We start from the raw sequence: 23,968 nt of genomic DNA, 5'->3' as shown, positions 1-23,968 counted from the left end.
TTATCATTTTTAAATAAAATTAGTTAGGAACTAATTATTTATTTATTTTTTTTTACAAAAAACATTTTTATAGAAAACGTTTTAGACTACAACACAGGAAGTATATTATTCTATTCCTTTATATATAATTAATATATATAAGAAGGCAGTTCTTGTAAAAGAAGACCAGTATGTAAGATCAGTATGACTTTTGATGGTTATATCGAGGTTGACCGGTATAGACGACCGCGTGGCTGGAGGCTACCCCACTTCGTCCGTGGTTTACACTATTCGCTATGGCAGCCAAACTCCTACCGTCATCTTGTTCTCCGTAATTATGATTTTTCGAGGACTTACCTGACTCTGTTGGATACATTCCTAGCATTATAGGAAACCAGGCGTTGAATGAAGCATTTGCATTACTTCCTGAAAAAAAAATAGATGTAAATTGTTTTGGTAAGTTATATCCCCTTTTTTTTCTTCCCTCTTTAGTATCAACTATTTAAATTAAAACTAGCTCTTAAATTAGCCACAGAAGAAAGGAACAATCCACTTCTTAAGAGGCTCAGGGGTACCGAAGGCGTCCCAGCATTACACTAGATACACTCCAACCCTCTAACGCTCGAAGTTAATGTAAGCAAAATTAATGAAAGCAAAATTTAGCGAACTCATAGGTAAACCTAAGTAAGTCTAGTCACATTTGCATTCACTGTAACACTGCGATAGTTATATTAAAAGCTGATTGTTGAATCCCTTAACATACAGAAAACTGATAACATACATATTCCTTAGAACGCAAAACCAAAACTAATTTAAATGTACCTAATCTAAATTCAATGCTACGAGGTTACATCTAAAATTATATCGCCAATGTTCCTTTTTCTCAATGTTTTTCTCAATATAGCAAGATATTGTTATTAACTTAGCAAAACTTTGTGAAGTTCTAAACATTAACAGAGGCAAAGTCCCTCTCAAATCAGCGGCATATATTTCCTAAATATAAGTCAAGATGCAATAAAAATCTGGTGAGAACTCACACACAACTTTACATCAGATCAAAATGTGAATTCCCAAAGGAAATTTTATTTAAAAAATTTTACAAGATCGAAATGCTTTCTCTTTCTAAGAATAGCACTTTCGAAGAAAGTGAAAGAGGTGTGAAAAAGGTTGAAAGAGGCTATCTTGTTTGTAAAGAACAAAAATTAAAAAATTAAAGAACAAAAACGATAAACGAAAGAAGCCTAGGAAAACATGCAAAGCTGTATGAAATTGAAATAAATTAGAACAAATTATTCTAACAATGTGTTTAATCAATTTGTTTATGAGTGCATAGTTTCAATAGCTCTTAAGATAGTTGAAGTCAAGAGATTTAGAGACTATCACTGAATTAAAAACTAAAAGGCCACGTTTAATCTTGGTATTTAATGATTGAACACGATTGCCCTTAACAAGGTTAAATAAAATCCGGTGTTCAAAATATGTACATCAATGATTTGCCAGCCATATTGTGCGCAATTAAAACTTGTCCAGAAATTATGCCTATTGGTTTTGTCTACGTATATATGTATATAATCCAAAAGATCATTCCGTGGACCATGCGTCATTTGCTTCTAGAGTTAGTGCAACATTGATTCACATTTAATAGAATAAATTTGACATTCAAAAGAAATTTTATATCTACTTAGCTCACTTCAATAAATACAAACACCCTAAATTTAGTGCGCCAATTATCACCGCTTCTTGCAGAGAAAAACAAAGATGAAACTAATTTACATAAGCATACACATTTTTATGAAGAACACAGTGTGCAGGCAATTAGCGAAAATAACGTGCAAAAGTGAAAATTGACCAAGAAATGGTGACTAGCAAGCCTTATTGCACCTAATGGGTACAAAAGATTGGGGCGCAGGTAAATGTTCAGCCACATTGACCAAAATAAACGTAGATTTGGAAATTTTAAATCACGAAAATGGATTTAATTTTGACAATGTTATCGTAACAGTATGTCAGGAACTAAAGGACTCTGCGAAAGAGTAACCTAAGTGGTACTTATGATTTGAAAATGAAAAACAATGAATAACAAATGGATACAATATCTTTCAGTGAAAAGTTGGTGGAGAACGATATGCCAGAAAAACATAAGAAAGACATCGGTCATTTAAGAAAGAAGTTGAATGCTTACCCATTCCCTTGCATCCATCTACCTTAAATGCTTAATGGAAACAGTCGCCTAAGGTTATCGCATAGTTTATCCCCAGCTGTAATTAGCCAAATTTTCAAAGTGCTTCATACAATCGAGCTTTTATTGGTTGACGTGAATTGCAACCGTACGCAATAGAATGTCAGAATGAAGATTGTATTATCCATGTTCAGCACATATGAAACAGTAGAAGTGTTTGGATTGCAGGGATCACAAAGCGTGCGGGATAGATTGCACAATTATTACGAACAGTTCAGTACTGATCCAGAACTTAGCATCAAGAGAGTTTTCTAAAGGAAAGGTATTGTAGAAAAGAACGTGTGAGATGGAGAGGCAAAATGTGTCTAGCTACATCGTGTAACAAATAGAATCCTGATACAGTAGTACACCATGTAATTCTTACTAAGAACAATGCAATGCACCAAAGAGAGATGAAAGCCAAAAATTGTAACAAAAGTCCGCTCAATGCTTAATTAGAGTTGAGGGTTGAGAGTTGCTTATCGGATACATTGCACAGTATCTTCAGCTGAAAGTTTACCTTCAATACTAGTAACTAAAATATTGCGGTCCAATTTTCGAATTCAAGTTACAACCAAAAATATCAATCTTCAGAATAGTAGGTATTTCGTACTCGTAAATAGATATCATAAGTAGGTATCTTAAACACTTAGTACATTATATTTCCTTTTTAAAATTTTCAGAAGAAAATTTAATTTTTATCTGCTTTGGAGCGCAACAATCTTTACCAAAAGATTATTTTAGACTAATCCTATAAATTAATGCAGCTTAATCCAGACAAATATTTATTCAATAATTCAGATCAAGAATTTCTGTTCAAGTCCATTAATTTGTTTAGTTATGAAACCAAATTTTGACAAACCCATTTTGTGTTGAATAGACCTAGTGTGCACCATAAGATCTTTTACAGTATGCTGTCCTGCAAAGTGTACTGAGTGCGCCAGGTAAGTTGGCGTAAAGCAAAACTCAGAGCTTAAGTACATCTTAGGGGGCTTCGAAATTTACTTTCTTTTTCTTTTTTTATATTTTTTAAATAAGTTTCGACAACATCGCATCTTGTAAATAAGAAGTCTGTAGGACTTTTAGAAGCCGCAATACAGCAGGCTTTCGGGCAGATTTTCTTGTAACGCTTGTCCGAAAGTGAGAAGCAAAAGTTTGAAGAAATAAATTTTCTAAGGTTATTTAATGACTTCTAACCCCTGTCTTCGCGCACTACCATTGGGCTATTTCCTTTTCCTGTGTATTATTTTTTTGGGGGGCGAGGAGACTAGGGACGCCAATATTCCAAAGAAATACTAGTTCACATTCCCTTTCAAGGTATGATGAACTAATACCACAAACAATGGGATCTCTATAATTTGATTTCAATTTTTTACTACGGAAGGACGTTATTACCTGAATACTTCTTGTCATCTTCTTCGTCATCGTACTTTCTAGGTTTATTGTACCGCCTCCTATCTCGAGCATCGTCAAAAGGTCGTCGTGGTAATTTAAAATTATCATCATCTTCAAAAGGTTTGATAGTGGTCGTACCAGATTCTTCTATAAATAATTTTCTATCCTCTGGTTCATGCGCGTTTCTCCAATTGTAGCCCTGGTCTTGCCAAGTTGATAGAGGAGGCGTTAATCCACTTTGACTCCACATATCATCAGCTGAAGTGGCAAATACTGACATCCCACCGCCAGGCATCCAACCGCTCCACGTCATTGCTCGACTTCCTGGGTCTCTTCTACCTCTTTCTAAAAAAAAATTAAAAGAAAAACATTATGTTAAGAGTAAGAGAAACTAAATTAGTATTTCTTAGATTTACCTTCAACGACGATAAGTTAAGTACGTACAAAGAACTCAAGAGCTAAGATTTACCTGCAAATGGAAAAGAGGCAGCTATTGTAGCTAATGCCGAAACAATGATCGCGTTGACAAAGATCATGGTAAACAGAATTGTAACTACTTGGGGATGGTTTTCTTGAACATCTTATACCTAAGACCCCCACCTTAAACCTGGCTGCTGCTTTAGATTCAGAGTGCGAATGGCCTGGCACTAGGCCCAACCTGGCACACTCATACAGGTTTGCGGCAGTGATGTACGTGCTTTCGATCATTAAGAGTACCATCAAGAGAACAACTGCCTACCAAACTATTCAGTAAAATACATCAAACTAATCTCTTGTTTACTATATCTATATTACATCCGGATCAATATTGATTTATCAGAGACTGCTTTCTCTTTACTCAGTTCTAAGTCTAACAGAAATGATTGCTACTTCGTATTCATCTTGGATACATCGCTGGTGAATATAAATTTGAAAAACGTTGACCCTATCCGTTTCATTCCCAAGAAAAATTCTTAAGATCATCTTGAGTAGATAAAGTAAAATTCCTGACAAAATAATGTTTTAGATTGTTATCCTTTTTCAGAGATAGACTTGTCCAAGAATATAAGATTTTATTCTCGTATACTCATTGAGAATATGTTCTGCCTGTCTTACTCAGCTGATCTTAAAACAGGAACCCCTTAGCATTCGAAAGCCCGCATAAAAAAGAAAAAAATATTTTCTTAGTTTCATAACAAAATTTGTATACTGTTGACTAAAACTTTAGTTGTATATTTAATTCATAATTAAGTTGAGTAAAAATAAAACAATAAGTAAAACTAAAACAAAAGAAAAAAGAATTTGTCCAGATTTAAATGAAGATCCATCTATATATTAAGACATTACTTTCGTCAGTAAAATTGTAGTGATTCTGGAGTGTTAGAACAGAATATTTTTATATAAATAAATGGAAGATATTATATTTATATTTGTACAATATGTACATAAACAATTGCTCTGCTGAGAAATACTGAGACATCCTAGCAAGAATATGAGACAATGTAGTTGATTCTGGAATGTTTTGGTAACCACTTAGCACCAAGTAGTATTTTTATTTCAAACAAGGCAAGTCGCTTTTGGGCGATCAAAACCCATGCAATTGTTCGATCATTTCAATGTTAACATTTCGGTATTTTGAAAGAAAATAGGCTAAATACTGCATTAATTTTTCTCCTTTTTCAATCCAGACCGTACGTAGACTAACTCGAAGAATCCTTGTTTCTGATCATAAAGTTAAAAAGCTTTACTTAAGAAATTGAATATAAAAATCGAACAAAAATCGTAAATAAAAATTGAACTACAATTTACATTCACATTATAAACCCAACAATCAGCAAGTGTTAACATGATCATTAAATTGATGTGTTTGATCATTTACAAGCACTCCTAGATATTTATAGTTCTACCAATAAAGATGCACACAATACATGTTTCTCATACAAAATATCTCATTTGAATGGTATCACCCGAATCCTTAGCAATGTCTGTTCGATAGATATACATATACTGTTCAGGGGTAAAATTTATTGTGTAAAAAAACTCTATGACAATTTTTTAGCGTCTAAGTTGATTCGGATTTTCGTTTTTCTTCTCTTTTTAGTAAGAAGTACTGCAATCGTATCTAATTGTCGATATAGAAGGTTAATAGGGAATATATAGTTTGAGGTTCCTTAAATTCAAAGTTTTGTTTTTAATGAATGTTTTTTTATCCTAGTTTTTTTAAAATGAAAGTTCTTAATTTTTAGCACGCCAGCTTTATTTATTGCCACTGATTATTAAGTTTCTTACTTAAATAATCAATTACGACCAATTATTGTAGAGACCTCTGGAGGTGCTTGACATGACAATTATCTAATTTAAACTTACTGGGATTATCCGTTTATAAGTTATGTTGATTACACTCAAAAACAGAATGAAGCACATAAAAATCAATTTGTAATAGCTACATTTCACACTCAGGGGACCTTAATCAGAGTATTTCTCCAGAAATTAATAATCTAAAAACTGCTTGACTGCTGTCGCAAGGTAGGGAGGAAATGTTAATGCAGTATTTGGTCGATACTTCTCTAAGAATGCATGGGAAAAACCTGGACGTGAAAAATGTTAACTATGTGACGTCCATAGAATTTTGGGATTCAGTTGCATTGCAAAATGCTGCGAGTTTTTTAGTCCGATAGATATGCTCCCAATAAAAAAGTTCCCATACTAGCGACCGTAAACAATCTCAAAAAAAATCAAAATAATTTCTTACCTTTTTCATTAGGGAAGAATCAAATCCTATTTTCTCCAACTGATGGGCAAGATTGAGGACCTGCTGGACGAAGGCCTGTAGTTAATGTCGGGGCTTGACAGCAACAGACCTTGAACAGACATGAACTCTTAAGTACTTCTCCAGAATTATAGCCCATGTTTTGAAGAAAGGGTTCAGGATTGGAACTTTATCATCTTGTTGAGACTATTTTTAGAAAATAATTAGAAGAATACAGTTAAGAATAGAAATTTAAACAGAAATGTTTAAATACGGCAAACACTGCTTGAGAACCCGACAAAGGAATCGTCCGCAGAGTGCAGCAGACAATGCAACTAACACCACTAGGGCCACATCGCATAGAATACTAATTATTTAACTAACACTAAGCAAGTTTTATACAAATCTACTTGCGGGAAACTTAAAGTATATTTTCTATTCGACGTTTTTACTAAGCACAGCTTTACTCACAACTGTAATAATAATAGATCAAGTTTATTCTGAACATGTACAAACTCAGGTAGTCAGTTCTGTTTTATTTTTGAATGTTTGTAGAATTGGAAATTATTTACTGTAACATTTACGAATTTTGGTAGCTTAATAAATTGGATTGAATTGGTTAAAACTAGTAGTGCGTTCCATCGCTTCCATGAGTTTCTTGGAAAATTGCAGTCCTTTAAAACAGTAATGATGTTAAATTCTCCCATTCTTTTTATTCCTTGGGAGAAGGATGACTTGAGAAGGTTAGTCTCCGGGAAGAGTTACGCCATTTTCCCTTTTGCCCAACAAAAACATGTCCTTGGAAAAATCTCTTCAATAATTATAAATTCGATGATTTTCTTTTAACTCTGAATGCTTAGTAAAATGTTTATCTGATTCGAAAAAATTTTGTAATTAGCGCCCGTTTAAGGTTTTATTTTCCACAACTTGAAATGCCTCAAGCTATCCATTAGGAATCTATAAGAGAGGGGAGGAATCAGCTCAGTTGCCAAAGTATACACGAATAAGTGGAAGGTCCCCGATTTAGACAATGACGCACTTCTCAAATAAGACAATTATCCGCGGAAAGAAAAACTGTCGAAAGTATGCATTGCACCGAGGAGGCTCCGGTCGCTAATGACCTTAGATATGACCCAAAAATAAAAATCACTAAAGAGCTTATAATTCTCGAATTCCTCTTTGAATGAAATTAACGCACCTAAAATTGATTTGAGTTTTAAGTAGGGCTAAAAAAAATCATTTAAAGCTGGAGTATTAAGATATGGCAGTTCAATGATTTTTATATTGGTTGCACCCAAAAATCTTCGCAGTATCTGGCACTATCTAAGAAGGAATTAGGCCCCTCAGGTATATGAAGTAAAGGACAATCGTTTTATGTTCTTAATGTATTAGTCCGACCCCAATTTCCGTCGAATTGTAAATAGTGGTCAGGGAACGATTCTTAAGATAAAACGAGGAACGAATACTGAAATGTTATCAGTTTACTTCCTTCAATTTCAATTTAATTGCATTTATTACACAGTACTTCTGTAGACATAAGAAGTACTTCTTACAATGGGACAAAAGGTATGGATATGGAATTTTTAAAATGAATTTCGTCGCAATTTAAACTTCGGCAAGTTTTTTGACTAATTCATATTTACGATCCATTTTAAACTGTTTATAATTAATCGCTGGTTCAACGTCGAAAAAATGCTTCTCTAGCATTTTATAAACGTAAATCTTCATTCGGCCATGTAACATTTTTGTTTAAGCGGTTCCTTTTATTTTCAACCTTGAATTCAAGAGAGTCATCAACTTGGTCTTGTTTCAGTAAGGGATTCGGAATAGGAATTTGAGAAAACCATCTAAAACAGCAGTGTAATAAGGCTTGTTGTTTATTGACTGCAAAATGAAACTTATTGAAGTTAGTTATTATGAAAGTAAGAGAAACATCGTTCTAGCTAGACGTCCCTCTAATTCTCATCAAAATATGGGAGTCCCTTGCTGTAATTCACACATAATCGAAGTTCTAAATTGCCCAGCAGATTTCAGCACTGACAAATTATTTCTCTATCAAAGTCAGTGATGGAGTGCAAACGTCTGAAGTGGATTCAAATGGGGGATCCTCCCCCAAACTAAACTGTTCCACATATTCGTCCTTTACATTTATTCGTTTTTTTTCTCTCTAATGAAATCCTCGGATTCAACAATGACAATTATCTCCAGAATATATTTGCTGAGTAGGTTGCCAAAATAAAGGCATTCATCACAGAACTATGAAGGAAATACTAGCTATAACATTAATGCTTTATATTGAATAAAACATGAACTTATGTATCAACCCAATGAATGTTTAGGAAACATTCCTTTTTGATGAAAATTTATATTTGAAGCAAAAATGAAATAATACTTTTACACCTAAATTTGAAGCAGCCACAGGAACCAACAGAAAACTTGTTGTACAGCTACTTTTTGTACAAAGGAGGAAAATTCATGTCAGTTTCAGGACAGATATATTTCATCCAATGAGGAATACACTCAAATAACCTGCGTGAATGAAATGTTTAATAAACTAAATCCGGCTTTGGATGACAAATCTTGGGTCTTTCCAGGAACACTGTGTGTTTAAATGTTTGAAATTATTTTTACAGACAACAATTTTTAAAACTGTTGTAAAGTTGTTTACAATTTCACAAAAATAACCTTGGAGCTTCTTCGCGTTAAAATAGAAGCAAAATTAATTAGTTTAGATTAGTGAGTTGTTTTTTTCATCTATCAGAATATTTTTTAAAGCGATTTTAAGATATTTTATATTGCCTAAATAGATGTTTTTCTAGACAAGTTAGGACACAGAAGTTAATAACATAAGTGCATTCGTGGGCTTCTAGGAGCTGTCTAGAAAGACAGGATGAGGATTTGTCCTACAGTCGGGATTGAGGTAAACTTCTGGTAACATTGAACTTAACACCTTTTCTCTTTGAGAATGAGAGGTGTGTAAAAAAACCATCTTTACTTTGAGGGAAGGCAGTTGGAAAAAAAGAGAAGAATTAATTGACACCAGAAAGAGGCTATTCCTGACTCCCGCAACCCCGTCTTTCCTAGCATTTCTCTAGAGATTCAGGTTCTCTTAATTTTCAGGAGAGTGTTAGACTGAGATTGTACTGGCATCAATTAGAGGTTATCCTTGCCCTTTCAGCATTTTCCTGAAACTCCCTCCTGGATTATTACAAGCTGATATGTTTTCAAAATATCTTCTGGTTTTAAAATATATATCTACAGGAAAGGAATCGAAAGAGATGGATATATTGGACCAAAGAATAATTATCTTCGTCTATTATTACTTCCTCCGGCTCCGCAGCTCTTCGTACAGCTCTAGAGAGCCTGGATGGAAGATGTAATTAATTGGGTAAGTAATCTCATCCACCAGCAGTGGAAGGTACAAACCATGTTGACCGCTAAGAACTACATGATAACTATCAAAAAACGAGAGAGATGGAAAGAAATAGACCAAGGAAGAACAAAGTGAATGCAAATCTATAAATTGATCAATGATCAATTAACGAGACACATTATGCACTTTAAAACAAAATGCACAAAATGTTCTATATGCATTTTGTTTTTAAAACAGTAGGGCGCGTTTCACTTCCCATCCCTAAACATGTGTTTTGTCAAGCCCAAAAAGAAATGGGTCTTCTAAATGGGTCCATCTTTGGGCAACCTATTCTTACCGGTGAGAAATAGTGCATATTGGCCGTATAAGTCGTTTTGGTATGTTTCTTTCCGTTTTATGCTTTCCTATATTGGTCGAGGCGTTTAGAAACATAACATCTTTGAAGAAGCTACATACCTTAGCTTCTCTAAGTGTGTTCAGCTTTAAAGATTTCTTAAAATAATCCCATCATAGTACTTCGCAACCTGTATTCCCACAAATCTCATCCATACCCGCAAAAACATTATAGTTAATCTTGTTTTATAAGACACCAATTATCTTTTTCTGCTAGAGGAAATCCCATAAAAAATGGTCAATGACCTAAAATTTAAAATCTAATGTTTTTTTGTATTAAATAAAAATCTAAAGTCGATGAATGATCACATTTATATCACAGATACTATTGGAATTAGTACAATTAAATCTGTACGATACTGCAGTCAAATGTTTTGAATATAAATTGTGCGATGCAAGCGAGTTCATTGGAGTTGATGCTCAGCGATCTTCGTGACCAGCTTGAGAAATTAAATTATTGCATTGTCCTATCGTTAAAATTAAACTTATTTCTAAGAAAAAGTGATAGAAATAAGGATCTAAGACGAACTTAAATTATTAATTCAAATTGTTTTAAAGACAACTGTCATAGTGCTTCTTTTTGTTATTGCACCATAGTTAAGAACATTCTAAGGGGAAAGGGATACTCTAGAAAAGCCTAGATTACATTTAAGACCTGATTTTGAATTTCGCATTTTACGATAGAGAATAATAGATTTTATTAACTTTATGAATGCTAGATTGATTATTATTTTCAAAAATCCATGAATCTGTTGCGTTAATATAATTTCTTAAAAAATAATAAATACCATAAACATATTTTAAGCCACCTTGATCACATAAAATCCGCCAAGAAAAATTAATTAGCACGAAGGTAATTATTTGTCATTAGGAAAGAAAACCTTGTGTTATCCAAAACCGATTTGAGCCCTAACATTTACACATATGTACATACAGTGGAGTCTCGGTTATCCGTCATGACCGGGACCGGACACGTGACGGATAGTCGAATAGACGGATAATGGAAAAAAACAGGAAAATTTCCAGATTCTTTTGTTTAACGTGTATAAAACTTTTTTTTAACTGGTATACATGTTTTATACGTTTTTACGCTCAAGTCTTGAAGGTCAGGTATCTTTCTTTATTCAATTCATTCTATTGTGTATTAAAATTAATGAATACAATGCCTGCGACATCTAATCGGTTTTGTGGGCGGTTTTGTTTGTGGTTGATCTTTTTAGGAAAAAAACCCACAAACTGTCGAATGATGGACACCAGTATGTACCTAAAAGACAAAGGAAAAAATCCTTACTCTGCGTTGAATGGGGTTGTGACCGTCACTAATCTTAAATTAGAGCCCGCATTAAAAAAATTCTTTTTTTTTTGTTTTTTGTTCTTTTTTTAAGGCTAAAGGACTCTTTAAAATTTCTGTACACTTAAAATAAATGTTTAAAAAGTTTTCTTTTAAAATAATTTTTTTTTTTTAATTTTTAAATACTGAGGACAGTGACGGTTAATTGGAATAGACGGATAACCGAGACTCCACTGTATATAAAAACCTACCAAAATTGCCCAGTATTGTTCTAATGCACATTGCCATTCAATACTAATGGACCCTAAAGTAAAAAAAAAAAAAACAAGAGAAACAAGAGAAATAGAAAAAGAATCTAAAACATATGTAATCCGGAAACTAGAGAATACGTGTTGGGAATCGTTTTATAATGGGGGCCTACAGATTGCCATGGGAATTTTAAAATCTACGAAGTTGAAAAAAAAATGTTACTGGGAATGTAATGTGATTGCCTAATACAGCTATTTATCTTTTAATGAGATTTACCTTTTTTTGTTTTTGAAAACAAAACAAATGGCTTCTGATTTTTTTAAACATGTTTAAAACTATCCAAATTGCCAAACTAGATGACAATTTCAACCCATCTCTCCTCAACATACTCAAACATAGTTTTACCAGAAGAATTGTTCTAATAAAAGTTATAGATCCATCTGTATGTTATATTTCTAAATGTATCGTTAATCGTACCATGCATATCGATAATAACCTAAAAACCATAGTGCCATAGTGATAATTTAATAACCTAAAACGGTAAAAGAAGGTCTAATGAGTGCGGATCTCAAAATTTTTGTTTTAGTAAGTGTAAAGTAGTATTGTTAAGTTATTTTAATTACTGTTAAGTTAAAATAGCATTGTTACTATACTGCACAAATTATATTATCAAAAAACAAAAAATGAAATTAATAACTAGAGTAAACAACAATAAAGTTTGGGGCTTAGACCTCCTCAAGTTCTACACGTTTAATTGAAACTTTCGTTTTCATTTCTACCACCCCCCCATTTAATTCATTATTTTAAATGCATTAACATATATTAAATGTACCTAACTGTTTATGCTCCTTTTGCAGCGTGGAGATGCATTCTAAATTATGCACTTTCCTATTTGAAGGTACCCGGAGCTGCGGCATTTCTTGATTAAATATTCATTCTGTTCACTGCACCCTCCTAGATCCTGTAAGATAAGATATATCTTCACTTAAATCGATAACTGGAATTCCGTAAACATATTTACAATCCAGAATCCATTTATGTTTTATTTATTTTTCATTAACCCGACTTAAACCTTTTTTTTAATTGAAGACAAAATTAAATTTCAACACCACATATTATCCTAATTTACTTACCATGTGATTTACTTACAAAATTCAAGGTAACCGAGAGCAACCTCCCGCTGCTAGTAAATTGCATAACGCTGTTCTGAGTTTTAATTTATTTTTGCATTTACATACATTACACTTTAATTTGATTTTTTTAAAAAATACGAACTGTTTATGTAACTTGCGTGAACCAAATTAATGCTACTGTAACGGTAATAAATTGGAGAACAAAACTTTGAGGCAAGCCTTCTAAATCGCATAATTAAAAGAGAAAATTATTTTCTTTTCTATACTTTCTCTCGCGATACTAGCTAAAATGAAGTATTACAATCGTTTCAAATTTGCAGTATCAAGTTTTAACCGTAATATTCGTTTTGTAGTCCTCTGAGCCCACAAAAAAAAAGTGGTTTCTAATTTCTCTCACTATGCATGTGTTTTGATTGTTGGGTGGGGTCAGCATAAATTAAAAACGAAAAACTACACATTTGATGTCTGTTTTAGGCGCCACTAACAGCCCTCACAAGTTCTTGAACAAAATCAGCGAAATGGAAATGCTAGTTGACTGAATCAATTTTTCACTTCTTTGCTGTTTCCCTGAAGTAAACAAAAACCTAGTTCGCTTTAAACTCAACACACTTCTGAATCATTTATTAAAAACATTTTCCCAAAAAAAAATCAATTAAGGGCACTACTTCTGGCGAGAAAGATGGTTGGCTTTCCACTAAAATTATATTTAAATTTACTGTATGGTCTTATCACCCAATCAGGATTAAATATTTAACTAAAAGTTTAGATAAAGAAGGAAATAACTGGCCAGCAATGATTTTTTGTAGAGTGATTTTTTTTGTAATCAGATTTTTTGTAGTTTGAAATTGGTTTTGAGAGAAAGGTTTTTTTTAAAATGAACTTCTATAATACTTAATTAAATTAGTAAAGTAAAAATTGTAAGTTTTAGAAAATTTAATCACGTAAACTGTGATAAGAAAATGTTCTTGTGTTCAATTTAAAAAAAGGTGAGTTAATTAATAAGTTTTTTCATTTTACTTTTCTTTAATTTAAATAAATCATTTGAAAATATTTATAGAATTATGTTGTGACGTTTTGTAACAATACATGTATTTTATAATATAATATTCTAATTATATGCATAATTTGAAATATACTTTCAATTAATAAATATATAAATCTCTGGCGCGCAGACTATTGTTAAAAGCCCACTTTTTCGAACTTAAGGGACCTCAAAAATAGGGAACTCTAAACCGAAAAGCAAAGTATTCTCAATTACCTTTCTTCATTAGTATAGTAAAAGAAAGTGAAAACAGAAAAGAGTTAGTTAACTAATATCATTAACTACATTTTTTCTGTAAAATCTTGAGAAATCAAGTCGCGTGTTATAGACATTCTTGAAGCAAGATCAACTAAATCTAATTAAAAAGAAATCGATCTATACAACATCGTGACAGCAATAGTCAATTAGTTTACGATCTTGAATCGGCGCCAATACTGGGAACATCCATTAACTAATAGAGGTACATTTAAATCTGTTCCGAATTAGAAATAGCAATTCAAATTTTGTAATTTACGTTTACACTTGACTATCAATATCAAATGATTCATGGTTGCTGTTATGTATAAGAGAACCGAATCTATTTCAATTCTAAATCTATTTGCTGCAGAATCATATGTGAAATCTCTTACAAATTCTAAATTTGTTATATGTGGGCTGAGACGGGCAAAAATTAATGAAGAAAAATGTTAGAAATATATGTATGTTTGAAGAGTGTGGTGTTTGTGAATAGTCGTGTAAAATAAGGGACAGTCGGGTGAGAATATCAGATTTTTACATGAATTTAGTTACTATAGATAATGCGTAATGCGTAAAAAGGAAAGTAATTAAGTAGGTTTTAAGTCCAACTATCTAATTAGATGTCGGGGACGAAGACACTAGTTAACGTACTTTACTATAATTTCTTTTATTAATCATTAAATAAAATCCCAGGCCTAGTACGGTAATCGAACCCAGTTATAACACTATACATCTTAGCTTTGCGGGCCGTGCTCTGTGATTCTGTGATGTTTTCTCATTATTATACAAAAAGTTATTCTATAAATTTTGCTATCTATTATAAGCATATTTGGTCCACCTTTATTTGAGAAAAAAAAACAACTAACAAATAAAACCTTTCATTTGGACAGATTGGTGAGTTCTTTAAAATATAATTTACTTAACCCGCAATTTTTAAGCAATGTTACAACGACAATTTCCTATTTTACCTATATTTTGTTTGGTTTAATCCAGTAGATGTTATTCATAGATTAGATAGACACCTACACGGGTGGAGGTAAATGTCAATGCGTGTATCGTTAGATAACCTCTTTAAGGGTAGAAAGTTCAGAGGTCATTCTTGGCAAGTATATATTTACCTAGTGGTTTTCTTTATTAAAGCCCCAAGGCTTGATCGAATTTTTCGATTCTCTTGTCTATTATAAGAAGAAGTGGATCATCAAGAGCAATCGTGGAGATTTTAGATTTTAAGTTCACCGGAACATCTTAATGGTGATACGGAACCTCAAGCTACTTGCAATTTATTATTATTAGTTACTTGGAAGATAAGTTGTACAGAAAAAATAACTTCAGAGAAAGCAGAGTTTTTTGTACCCAGTAATTGAAAATTTGATAAGTTGTTTTTCTAAATTCTCTGACGACGAAGTAGTTTGTTCTCTAAGCATTAACATTACAAGTTTTATCCAGATATTCAACAATAATTGTTAACAAAATACTTGTCAATCATAAATAATGTATCATAAGCATAATGTACATACATTTAATTCATAATTATTCAATATACACATTCGTTATTATCAGTAGGAATACCGGTTGCCTTCATTGTTGGCAAGAACGATTACTTGGACAGAGAATAAAATAACAACTGCAACATTAATTAGCACGGGAAAATAAAAATAAATAAATGTATAAAAATAAAAACCTTTTTTGTCTGAGTATGAGCCAAGTAGCATAATTCTATTCATTTTTAGGCAAACACTAAAATCCATGCAATAAGTGAAATTCGAATCCGAGACGCGTTAGTGAAATAAACACCAAATATTTTTTAAAGGGAAGTGGCACTTTTATAAACACCCAATTTTTAGTTATTTTTTAAAATACTTGTTACCACAAAAAGTATAGAAATTTAAATGCCGCTTAGAATTTAGGAAATGAGGAAAAAAACAAATGAATATAAGTGAATTTTTAAGTATAGAGAAAACAAGCTTACTGTGTTCTAAAATCGCCTTCCTCAGAAACTGGTTTCATTCCCTGGCTAGCACTCCAACAGTACTGAAGAAAATGTGTGGCAATGTAGGTCGAAATCGCTGTAGGAGCCTATTTCAGTGGAACCTCTGTAACCGAAACCGCCTCCAAGCAACGGGCCTAAAAATATTAAAAAGATGTTAGTTATTGATTTCAGTTTTGCTTTCAAAATTTTAGTACAACTAAAGATTTCAGTAATCTACATACAAATTTCTATTTCAAACTCTACCTTGAACTTGAGATATTTATCAACACACAAAGAAACCATCAAATTAAATAAAGTAAGAATGTATGTATAAATGTAATTCACTATAAAATGTCCTTGTCAGGTTCAATAATACATGATTTATGTATTCTAGAAGACATTAAAGGATAGGCTTACCTTTTGTTTAATTCATTTCATTCTCAGTTCAGTTATGCGTTCATTAACTGCATATATAAACAGATGGTATACATATTTTAACTATGATGAAGAATGTTTGTATTAAGAAAAAAGCAATACGGAAGGTTATACAATAAAAAAACATCTTTTAAGAGGGCTATTTGGGTTCATCAATTTTTCATATGAAAATAAAAAATAAATAATAATTTAGAATATTTATCTACGTATTTTTACAATTAATAGAACACGAAACTTTTAAGTTGGATATAAAATTTAGCTAAAACGACATTATAATATAAAAAATCAAAAACTAGATATCTCCCTTACTGTTAGAAAGCTGATATTTATATGATGAAAATTAATTTGACATTTTCGAAGGTGGCCCAATTTAAAAAATTCTTAACTAGAGTCAACTTCTGATTATTTAAGAAGAAACAGTAGAATGCAATCTACTCTGTTTTATACTCCGGACGAAGCCAATCCTCTTACTGAAGAGGCAAATCCTGTGCTAAATATATTTTCTAACAATCATTTTGGCGATTTTACATTTTTGAGGTGATTTTTCATTTTGGTTGAAAAACACATGGTTTTCCGCCTCGAATGAGGAGCTGGTCCATAGCGAAATCCAACCTGGTCGACCAGGAGCATTTCTGTCTGGGTGCCAGTCCCTTAGAGAGGTCACCTTCACCATGGTTCACGGATCCTATGTATCCGTAAGAACAGGGGTAGTAGGAGGGGAAAAATGGACAAAGAAAAAAGAGCGACCAGGACAAGGATTCTGGATAAGGGACTGCTTGGTTAGGAATGCCCAAGCAGGTCTTATAGTCGCTTTCTTACGACAAGCAGACATACGGTTGGTTACTCACCAGTAGTTATATTCTTGCCCGGACCAACACGGGCAAAAACTTTATCTGCTAAAAGATCAAAAAACAAAGAAAGGAAAAAGCAGATTGATTAAAAGGCGACAACCAGGCACACGGACAAAGAACTTGCATATTCATTGTTAAAATGTATAGATACACACATAGTAACAGAGAGCAACCAGACCAATTTGTAAACCATTAGCTGCTCTTACTTAGAAGAGTCAGAGAAAGTCCAATAAATAAACTCTTTTCTCTTCCTTCAAGCTTCTTACAGCTCACTGTCCTGAAGAGTTGACGCGCCGTCAAATTAAAACAAAAACAAAAAACTGTTGCTAACACACATTAAACCTAAATTACACAATAAAATTTTCCTAAATCAACTTGATAAAAAACTTTCTTGACAAAAATCGCTGAAATTACAAAGTGTATTAAAAAAATTGGGACTTCTTCTTGACAGATTTTCTTTAAATTTGTAATTTTAATAATATATTGAGTTCCAATAACAAATACCATAATAAGTTAAGTTGTGTGTTTTAAGGTCCGCTAAGTCAATAAAAGTGGTTTTTAAATAATCGCAGGAAACTAACTAATATTTCGATAGGATCTCACCAAAGGATCCGGCTGAATCATAACTTCAATCTATAGTACTAATTTACTTAATAGATTCTACCCTTTTTTGAGATTTTATCGAAAATGCTTATAACGATTTTCATTACATCAAAAACTTAAAATACGTTTAAGGTAGCTTCTTTCAAGGGAAAATTGAGGATCGGGTTCCCTCTAAAACACCATTCCATCCCAGTTAAAGAAAGGTTCCATTTGTCTAGTAATTCATTAAGAAGAGAAAAATGTGCTGATGAAATTCCAAGTTTGAAAATTATTCCACAATCGAAAGTACCACTTAATTCAATTGATTTTTCTTTCTCTTCTACGGGACTTTTTCCATAATGACATCAATGATTTTCTTTAAACACCCAGCTCAATTCGAAAAAAAACTTTTTTTGCGCAGAGAACATCCAAACGTATAGTTCCGGTAAACTTAAAATCTAAGATCACCAACTTAATTGTTACTACTTTCTTTTACGAATTAAAAGAGTAAATAATAAGAGAAGTAATTCTACAATAAGAAATTATAAAAAAATACTGCACACAGAGAATAATTTGAGCTTACATATATGTCTATGATTAATGAGAAGGGAGCATGCAGTATGATTTTGAGACATCCAGGCAACTTTCACTGTATATGACACGACCTGCTAAAGGTATAGGCGGGGCTGCCCCATATCCTGCCAGTAGAGTTCCAACGTTTTGCCAGATCGCATCGCATTTCAATATTAAGGTATGTACAAATAATAAGTTTAATTTTATTATTTTATACTATTATATGTACATATTTTTTTTAAAGGTCAACTGTAGAATGTAGATTTTTATATAACATATCTGTTGAGTATTAATGTTTCTTACTTTAGAACAAATATTTCATTTTCTGTTGATTTATTAAATAGAACGTTTACAATTATCGAATATTATGGTATCCTTGTGCGAAATACCCACTTTAAATGAATAATAAGTTTACTCTACAGCTTCGATTAATGGTTATTTATTTTGATCATTTTGCAATGCCTTTGTTCTTATGGGTTTGTTTTAAATAAGCAGTAATAGAAGAACTATAACCAAACAGTTTACGATAATACTGTTACAACTGGAGAGAGATACCAATGGGTTTTTATCTCTAGGTGATTTGATCTCTTCATCTTAGAATTTTTAATGGATATTGATGGTTTAGTTTTACTAAGTTTCAGTAATCTCCTTTGGTATTATCACGAATTACCACTAAAATACAAGATTCTTAGATGTTGAAAATATAATCATCGAGTGATGCATGTGTGTGTACCTAAGAAGAGAAAGAGTAAACAAAGAAAACGAATTCCTGATGTGTGGACCAAGTCAGACTGAAATCAGAAGAAAAATTGAAATTATAGCTAATTTTTTAAATTGATTTTTCATCGGTAGTAAGTGTTTTGAGGTTTCCTGAACAAGAATTGTAATTAAATGCAGAGAATCTAAAAAAAAAAAAAAAAAAATCAGAAGCCAACGTTAAGATTCCATTTCATATAATTGCCGCTTTAGATTATAAATGTTGATATTAATACTTAGAATATAAATGTAACGGGTAAGCTAAAATTTACGTGTAAGTACGCTTAACATACATAAGTGAGCACAAACTATTTGAAACTAATTTTTATGTTGAAAAGGTAGTAGGTTCGTTGTGCTGGATAATATAGTTTATTTTATCCGACGTAACATGCATGTTTATTGTATCGCTTACCAGTTCGGATTTTCATCCAGCATCAGAGATAATCTGTATGATGTAGAGAATTCGACTTAAACTATGTCTCACACGGGTCATCAGTTCCAATTATAATTGTCCACTTCTTCACCTAAGAGGTTAGTATGGAACTTAAATCTCCAGCCAACTCTCCTCCTCTCTTCAGCCCCTTCGCAGAGAATTGACGCAAAACGGTTTTGACCCCATGAAAGGATTATTTAGCGCAATAAAAGGTGATAATGCTCTTATTAATGAAGTAACGACTAAAGTTCTGATAATTTTACAATTTTTATACACATGTTCTTAGAATTTTAGAATTAAACCTTAGCTAGATTATGTTATTGACTAAGCTTACTTAATTCTTAATTATAATATTTTTTTAATTTCAACCATTAGATTTGAATGGACAAAGTGGGCGAGTTGACTTGAGACATACCTTTATGTAAAAGAATGATTCATTCTATTCTAGGATCTCATTTAACATGCCATCCATTCTTAAACAGCCAGGAATCAATTATTAAAACTTTTTCATTAGTTCATTGTAATAAAATTACATTATTCTTTTTGTTTAAATATAATTTTTCTTTGCCACTAAATCGAGTTAAACCATTAAAACAAAAGAATATTGATAATTAATTGAATAATTGCCTCTAATTCTTATCAACAAATTGTCAAGACTAATCTAGTAAGATTTTGAACTCATATTTAGACCTTGAACTGATAATGAACTCTCTTTTTTTATTTATTGCAAAATTAGGTGAATACTCACACGATGTTCACTTAAGGACAAGGACCTAACGTATGCATTTTAGAAAAACCTTGAATTTTTAATAAATGTTAGTTGAATTCGCTATAGTTTCAAAATCATGAAAAGTCTAAAGAGAGAAGCATTACAACCCAAAACCGCTCCACAAAATTGTGAACAATTTCAAACAGAGATCTTTATCAAAGTATAGAAAATATAAAGTTAAAAATAAAATGGGGTAAGATCATTAACACGAATTTCTTTTATGCAATTCCTAAAGTCCTAACCTATATCTTTTATTCTAATTCGTATTTTTCAAACGTATCATGTTTTATTTGTTTGATTCCTTCTCACATTATATAATTCGTAATACCGTACATTAGAATAATAAAGAACTGCCTCAAAAAACAAAATCTCTTTAAAACATTATTTAAATAAAAGTTATAGTCAGATATAAGTGCAAGAATTTTATTACGAAGTTTAAAGAAAATAATAGAGACCATTTTTAATAGAATCTCAATAATGTGTAAAATCTCTCAGTAAGTGATACTACCAACCGACTGAGAGGGTTTCCTTCTATTTTGGAATTTTAGGAACTCATTTAGTCGCCCTACGTAATATATGGAAGGTCGAAATTTATATTATAATGAAATATCTCTACAGAGGAAAACCTACCCAGCATATCTACCACAACTGCCCTCAATAGAATTTTCCTAAAATAATAGTTAACATTCAATAATAACATTTAACTATAAAAAAAAGAAGGCCTAGGAATCTATCTCAATAATTAATAATTGCAAATAATCCACAATTTACTTCTCAAAATTAATTACTATCAAGGGCATAGTTTGCCAAAAAGATGATACACTTTTATCTTATTTTTTTAAACATTTTTTTACAGTTAAATAACCTTCACGCTGTCTATTCATTATAAAGAGAACTTTAAAATTATTTTCTCCCTCTCTCTTCTTAATGCTAAAAAAGAATTGCGCGAGATTATACTCCCTCCACCACCATAGGCACTGCCTCCCCGCTTTTACGGCGGAAATGTTCGGCTGATAAATGCGAAGGACGTCAAGGATTCTCAGGCTAGCAGTAGATCGAATCTTAATGTATAATTCGTCATTGCCAACTTATTACAATCCAATTAAGTAAAAAAAAACAATGGAATTAGGAAGGCATACGTATTATTTACTGAGAAACTACATAATTAGGGCCAGGTCTAAAAGGAATCTGTGAGTAATTTTCTCTTGAATCGGTTGATGGGGGGCTCGTTGCTCTTTTTTGGGATTTCGAAGTGAGCGTGGGTAGGCTAACAGATGTAGAACTAAGTTAAAAGGTTAGAACCTCCCCAATTTTGAATTTGAGGTTTAGGATTGTGGGAAAAGCAATGAAGTAGGGTGTATTGGCACTAGGGAATGATTATTTCTGACTGTTAGCTCTTCTCTTCTTTATTTGGGAGCCTGGTAGATGTTAAAGAAGAGTTCAGGCTTCCTGGGATAACGTTGGAGAAGAAATTGTTGGTAGCAGAAACCAGGTTTCTCTTTGTGCCAACTTTCCTCTTTTACTTTGGGTTGTGGCGAGGAGGAGTCGTGTTGGCACCTGGGAGTGGTTATTCCTCAATGCCAGCTCTATCCTCTTACTGAGGCATCTTCTTGAATAGATAGTGAGAGTTAGGAAGAGCAGAGTGCTGGCTCTCCGCTCTTTCTAGATTTTCTCTTCAGAATATGGGTCTCGCCTGGTACCAGGAAAATGGGCTATTATGGTTGTAAATGCAGAACACTTCTAAGAAACACGCAGACACACACAAAGATAAGAGTTTTTCATCTTGATGAGAAAACTACTACAGGATATCTGCTGGCAGATCTATTCCATATATCTGTTTCAAAGTCTAGAGTGTTGCAAGGAGTCTTTTTGAGAAAATTCCAAAGTAAATTTAGGGAAGCTGTTTCTAGCCTGGAGTTTTCCCACTACCATTTCTACTAATTATTATGCTTTGGAATTGCTGCCATCTTTGGAGCAAATGGATTACTACAGAAGGTTTCAGTTACCCCAGGGGTTCTTAAGGGGATAAACAGTAATTACTTGGCTTTAATGATCCCATATTGACATTATACTCCTTGAACGTCTTCAACTTATTTCTTTTAAAAGCTCAAGTGCGTCGTAAAAATAATCTACATTCCTTACAAACAATAACAAAAAAATTGTTAATTTATTCAAACACATCCTTCAGAGTTACGTTAAATTTACTATACCTAAACTTGTGTAGAATAACAAAAATTTTAACAACAAATTTTAATTAAAGAAATATTCAAGGAATGAGACATTAAATAAATTTAGAAAATGGGATGGGATTGAATTGAACAATAAAAGTGTAACCTTTATCTATTCTGACATGTTTACATGTTGGGTTGAGTTTTTACTGTAAAGTCTTGTGCCTGGACAGTTTATTTAGTCTTGTCACGATCACTAAGAACATATAACTCTTTATGTGCCCAACTTGAACGCTGCATTCTAACTAACAATCAACTATGCCTCATACCTATTTTAATGTATCTAACTTTAATGTCAAAATAGTCAAAAAATATTTGCGTGGTAAAATTCATTAAACTATTTGGTAAAGAAAGGTCGATGACACTGCGTTCAGTCTACGACTGTTAATTGTACAATACTATAGTTCCAGAATCTAGTTCATTTTATTCACTAAAAACCTAATCAATTAAATCTGCGTTTTTTGACTGATCAGATTTTAGATCATAGCAAAATTCCAACTTAAAAAGAAATGCTCAGCAGAAGTACTACTTTGAAAAAAATGTACAGCTCGTTTTATCAAACAAAATAGTTACAAGAAAATTGTATTACGTAAACTGAGGTAATGTCAGTGTTTCACACTAGACAACTAATTTTTCTAAAGGTAGTACAGAAAGTCTGTGTTCCCCACATAGTTACGAATGCGGAAATTTTTATTTTGCATCAAGAATTTTCCGAACTGATGGATTGCTGACTGGTTTCCTGACTTATTAAATCAAATTATGATGTTTTTTCTTATTATTAAAGTATACGAAATACTTCAATTTGAAAATATCGTTATGATACGATAATTGTTTGCCAGTGTTATCATAGCAACCAATGTTTACTTTATTACAGGTTTTTTTGTACTTTAAACAATTTTTAACTCTATTTCTTTGTTATTTTTTGATCGTAAGAAAAATATTAAGTGTAGCAAGTGCAGAAGTTTATCTTTACTAGTGCGGAAGCAACACCCTATTTCGGCTCGTGTCGAGCTCATGTATCTACATTCTGCACGCTTAAAAAAATAATTATTTTAGTCACACAAATAAACTATTTCTGTGTAATCTTACCAAAATCTTGATGTTCCAGTAAACAATGAGGTACGCCCTTCTACTTTTGCTAACGTCTGTGTTGTATGTGCTGTCCGCGCCTGCAGATAAGCCTGGTTCTTCTCCCGGACCCATACAAGGATGTGAGTTCTTTTCGTGCTGAGAATAATAAGTTATTAACAATTTGTAATTTAAAAAAAAAAGTAGAAGTAATTAATCCTATGCCAAAAAAACAAAATTGTTTAAGCAATCAAACTGAACAACAA

General features: G+C 32.4%; 1 protein-coding gene across 5 annotated transcripts; it reads right to left on the bottom strand.

Annotated features, from left to right (window-relative positions):
• Positions 1-27: 27 nt before the first annotated feature.
• On the bottom strand, positions 28-23,861 carry LOC141458205 (uncharacterized). Of its 5 annotated transcripts, none has more exons than XM_074135921.1 (6): positions 23,724-23,861; positions 16,008-16,162; positions 12,459-12,587; positions 6,324-6,432; positions 3,593-3,937; positions 28-405 (listed from the first exon to the last, which is right to left on the bottom strand). In XM_074135921.1, exons 5-6 carry the CDS (start codon positions 3,903-3,905, stop codon positions 179-181), a joined length of 540 nt encoding a protein of 179 aa, XP_073992022.1. In that variant the 5' UTR covers positions 3,906-3,937; positions 6,324-6,432; positions 12,459-12,587; positions 16,008-16,162; positions 23,724-23,861; the 3' UTR covers positions 28-178. The 5 variants fall into 5 exon arrangements, with proteins under 5 accessions (XP_073992022.1, XP_073992024.1, XP_073992023.1 ...); XM_074135923.1 differs by having other exon boundaries at positions 12,464-12,587; XM_074135922.1 differs by lacking the exon at positions 23,724-23,861 and adding an exon at positions 16,425-16,512.
• Positions 23,862-23,968: the final 107 nt, after the last annotated feature.

This window comes from Rhodnius prolixus, unplaced genomic scaffold (assembly GCF_049639745.1).
Source record: "Rhodnius prolixus isolate KJV_2025 unplaced genomic scaffold, Rpr scaffold_5, whole genome shotgun sequence".
NCBI lineage: Eukaryota > Metazoa > Arthropoda > Insecta > Hemiptera > Reduviidae > Rhodnius > Rhodnius prolixus.
This window is presented reverse-complemented; position numbering and strand designations above follow the sequence as displayed.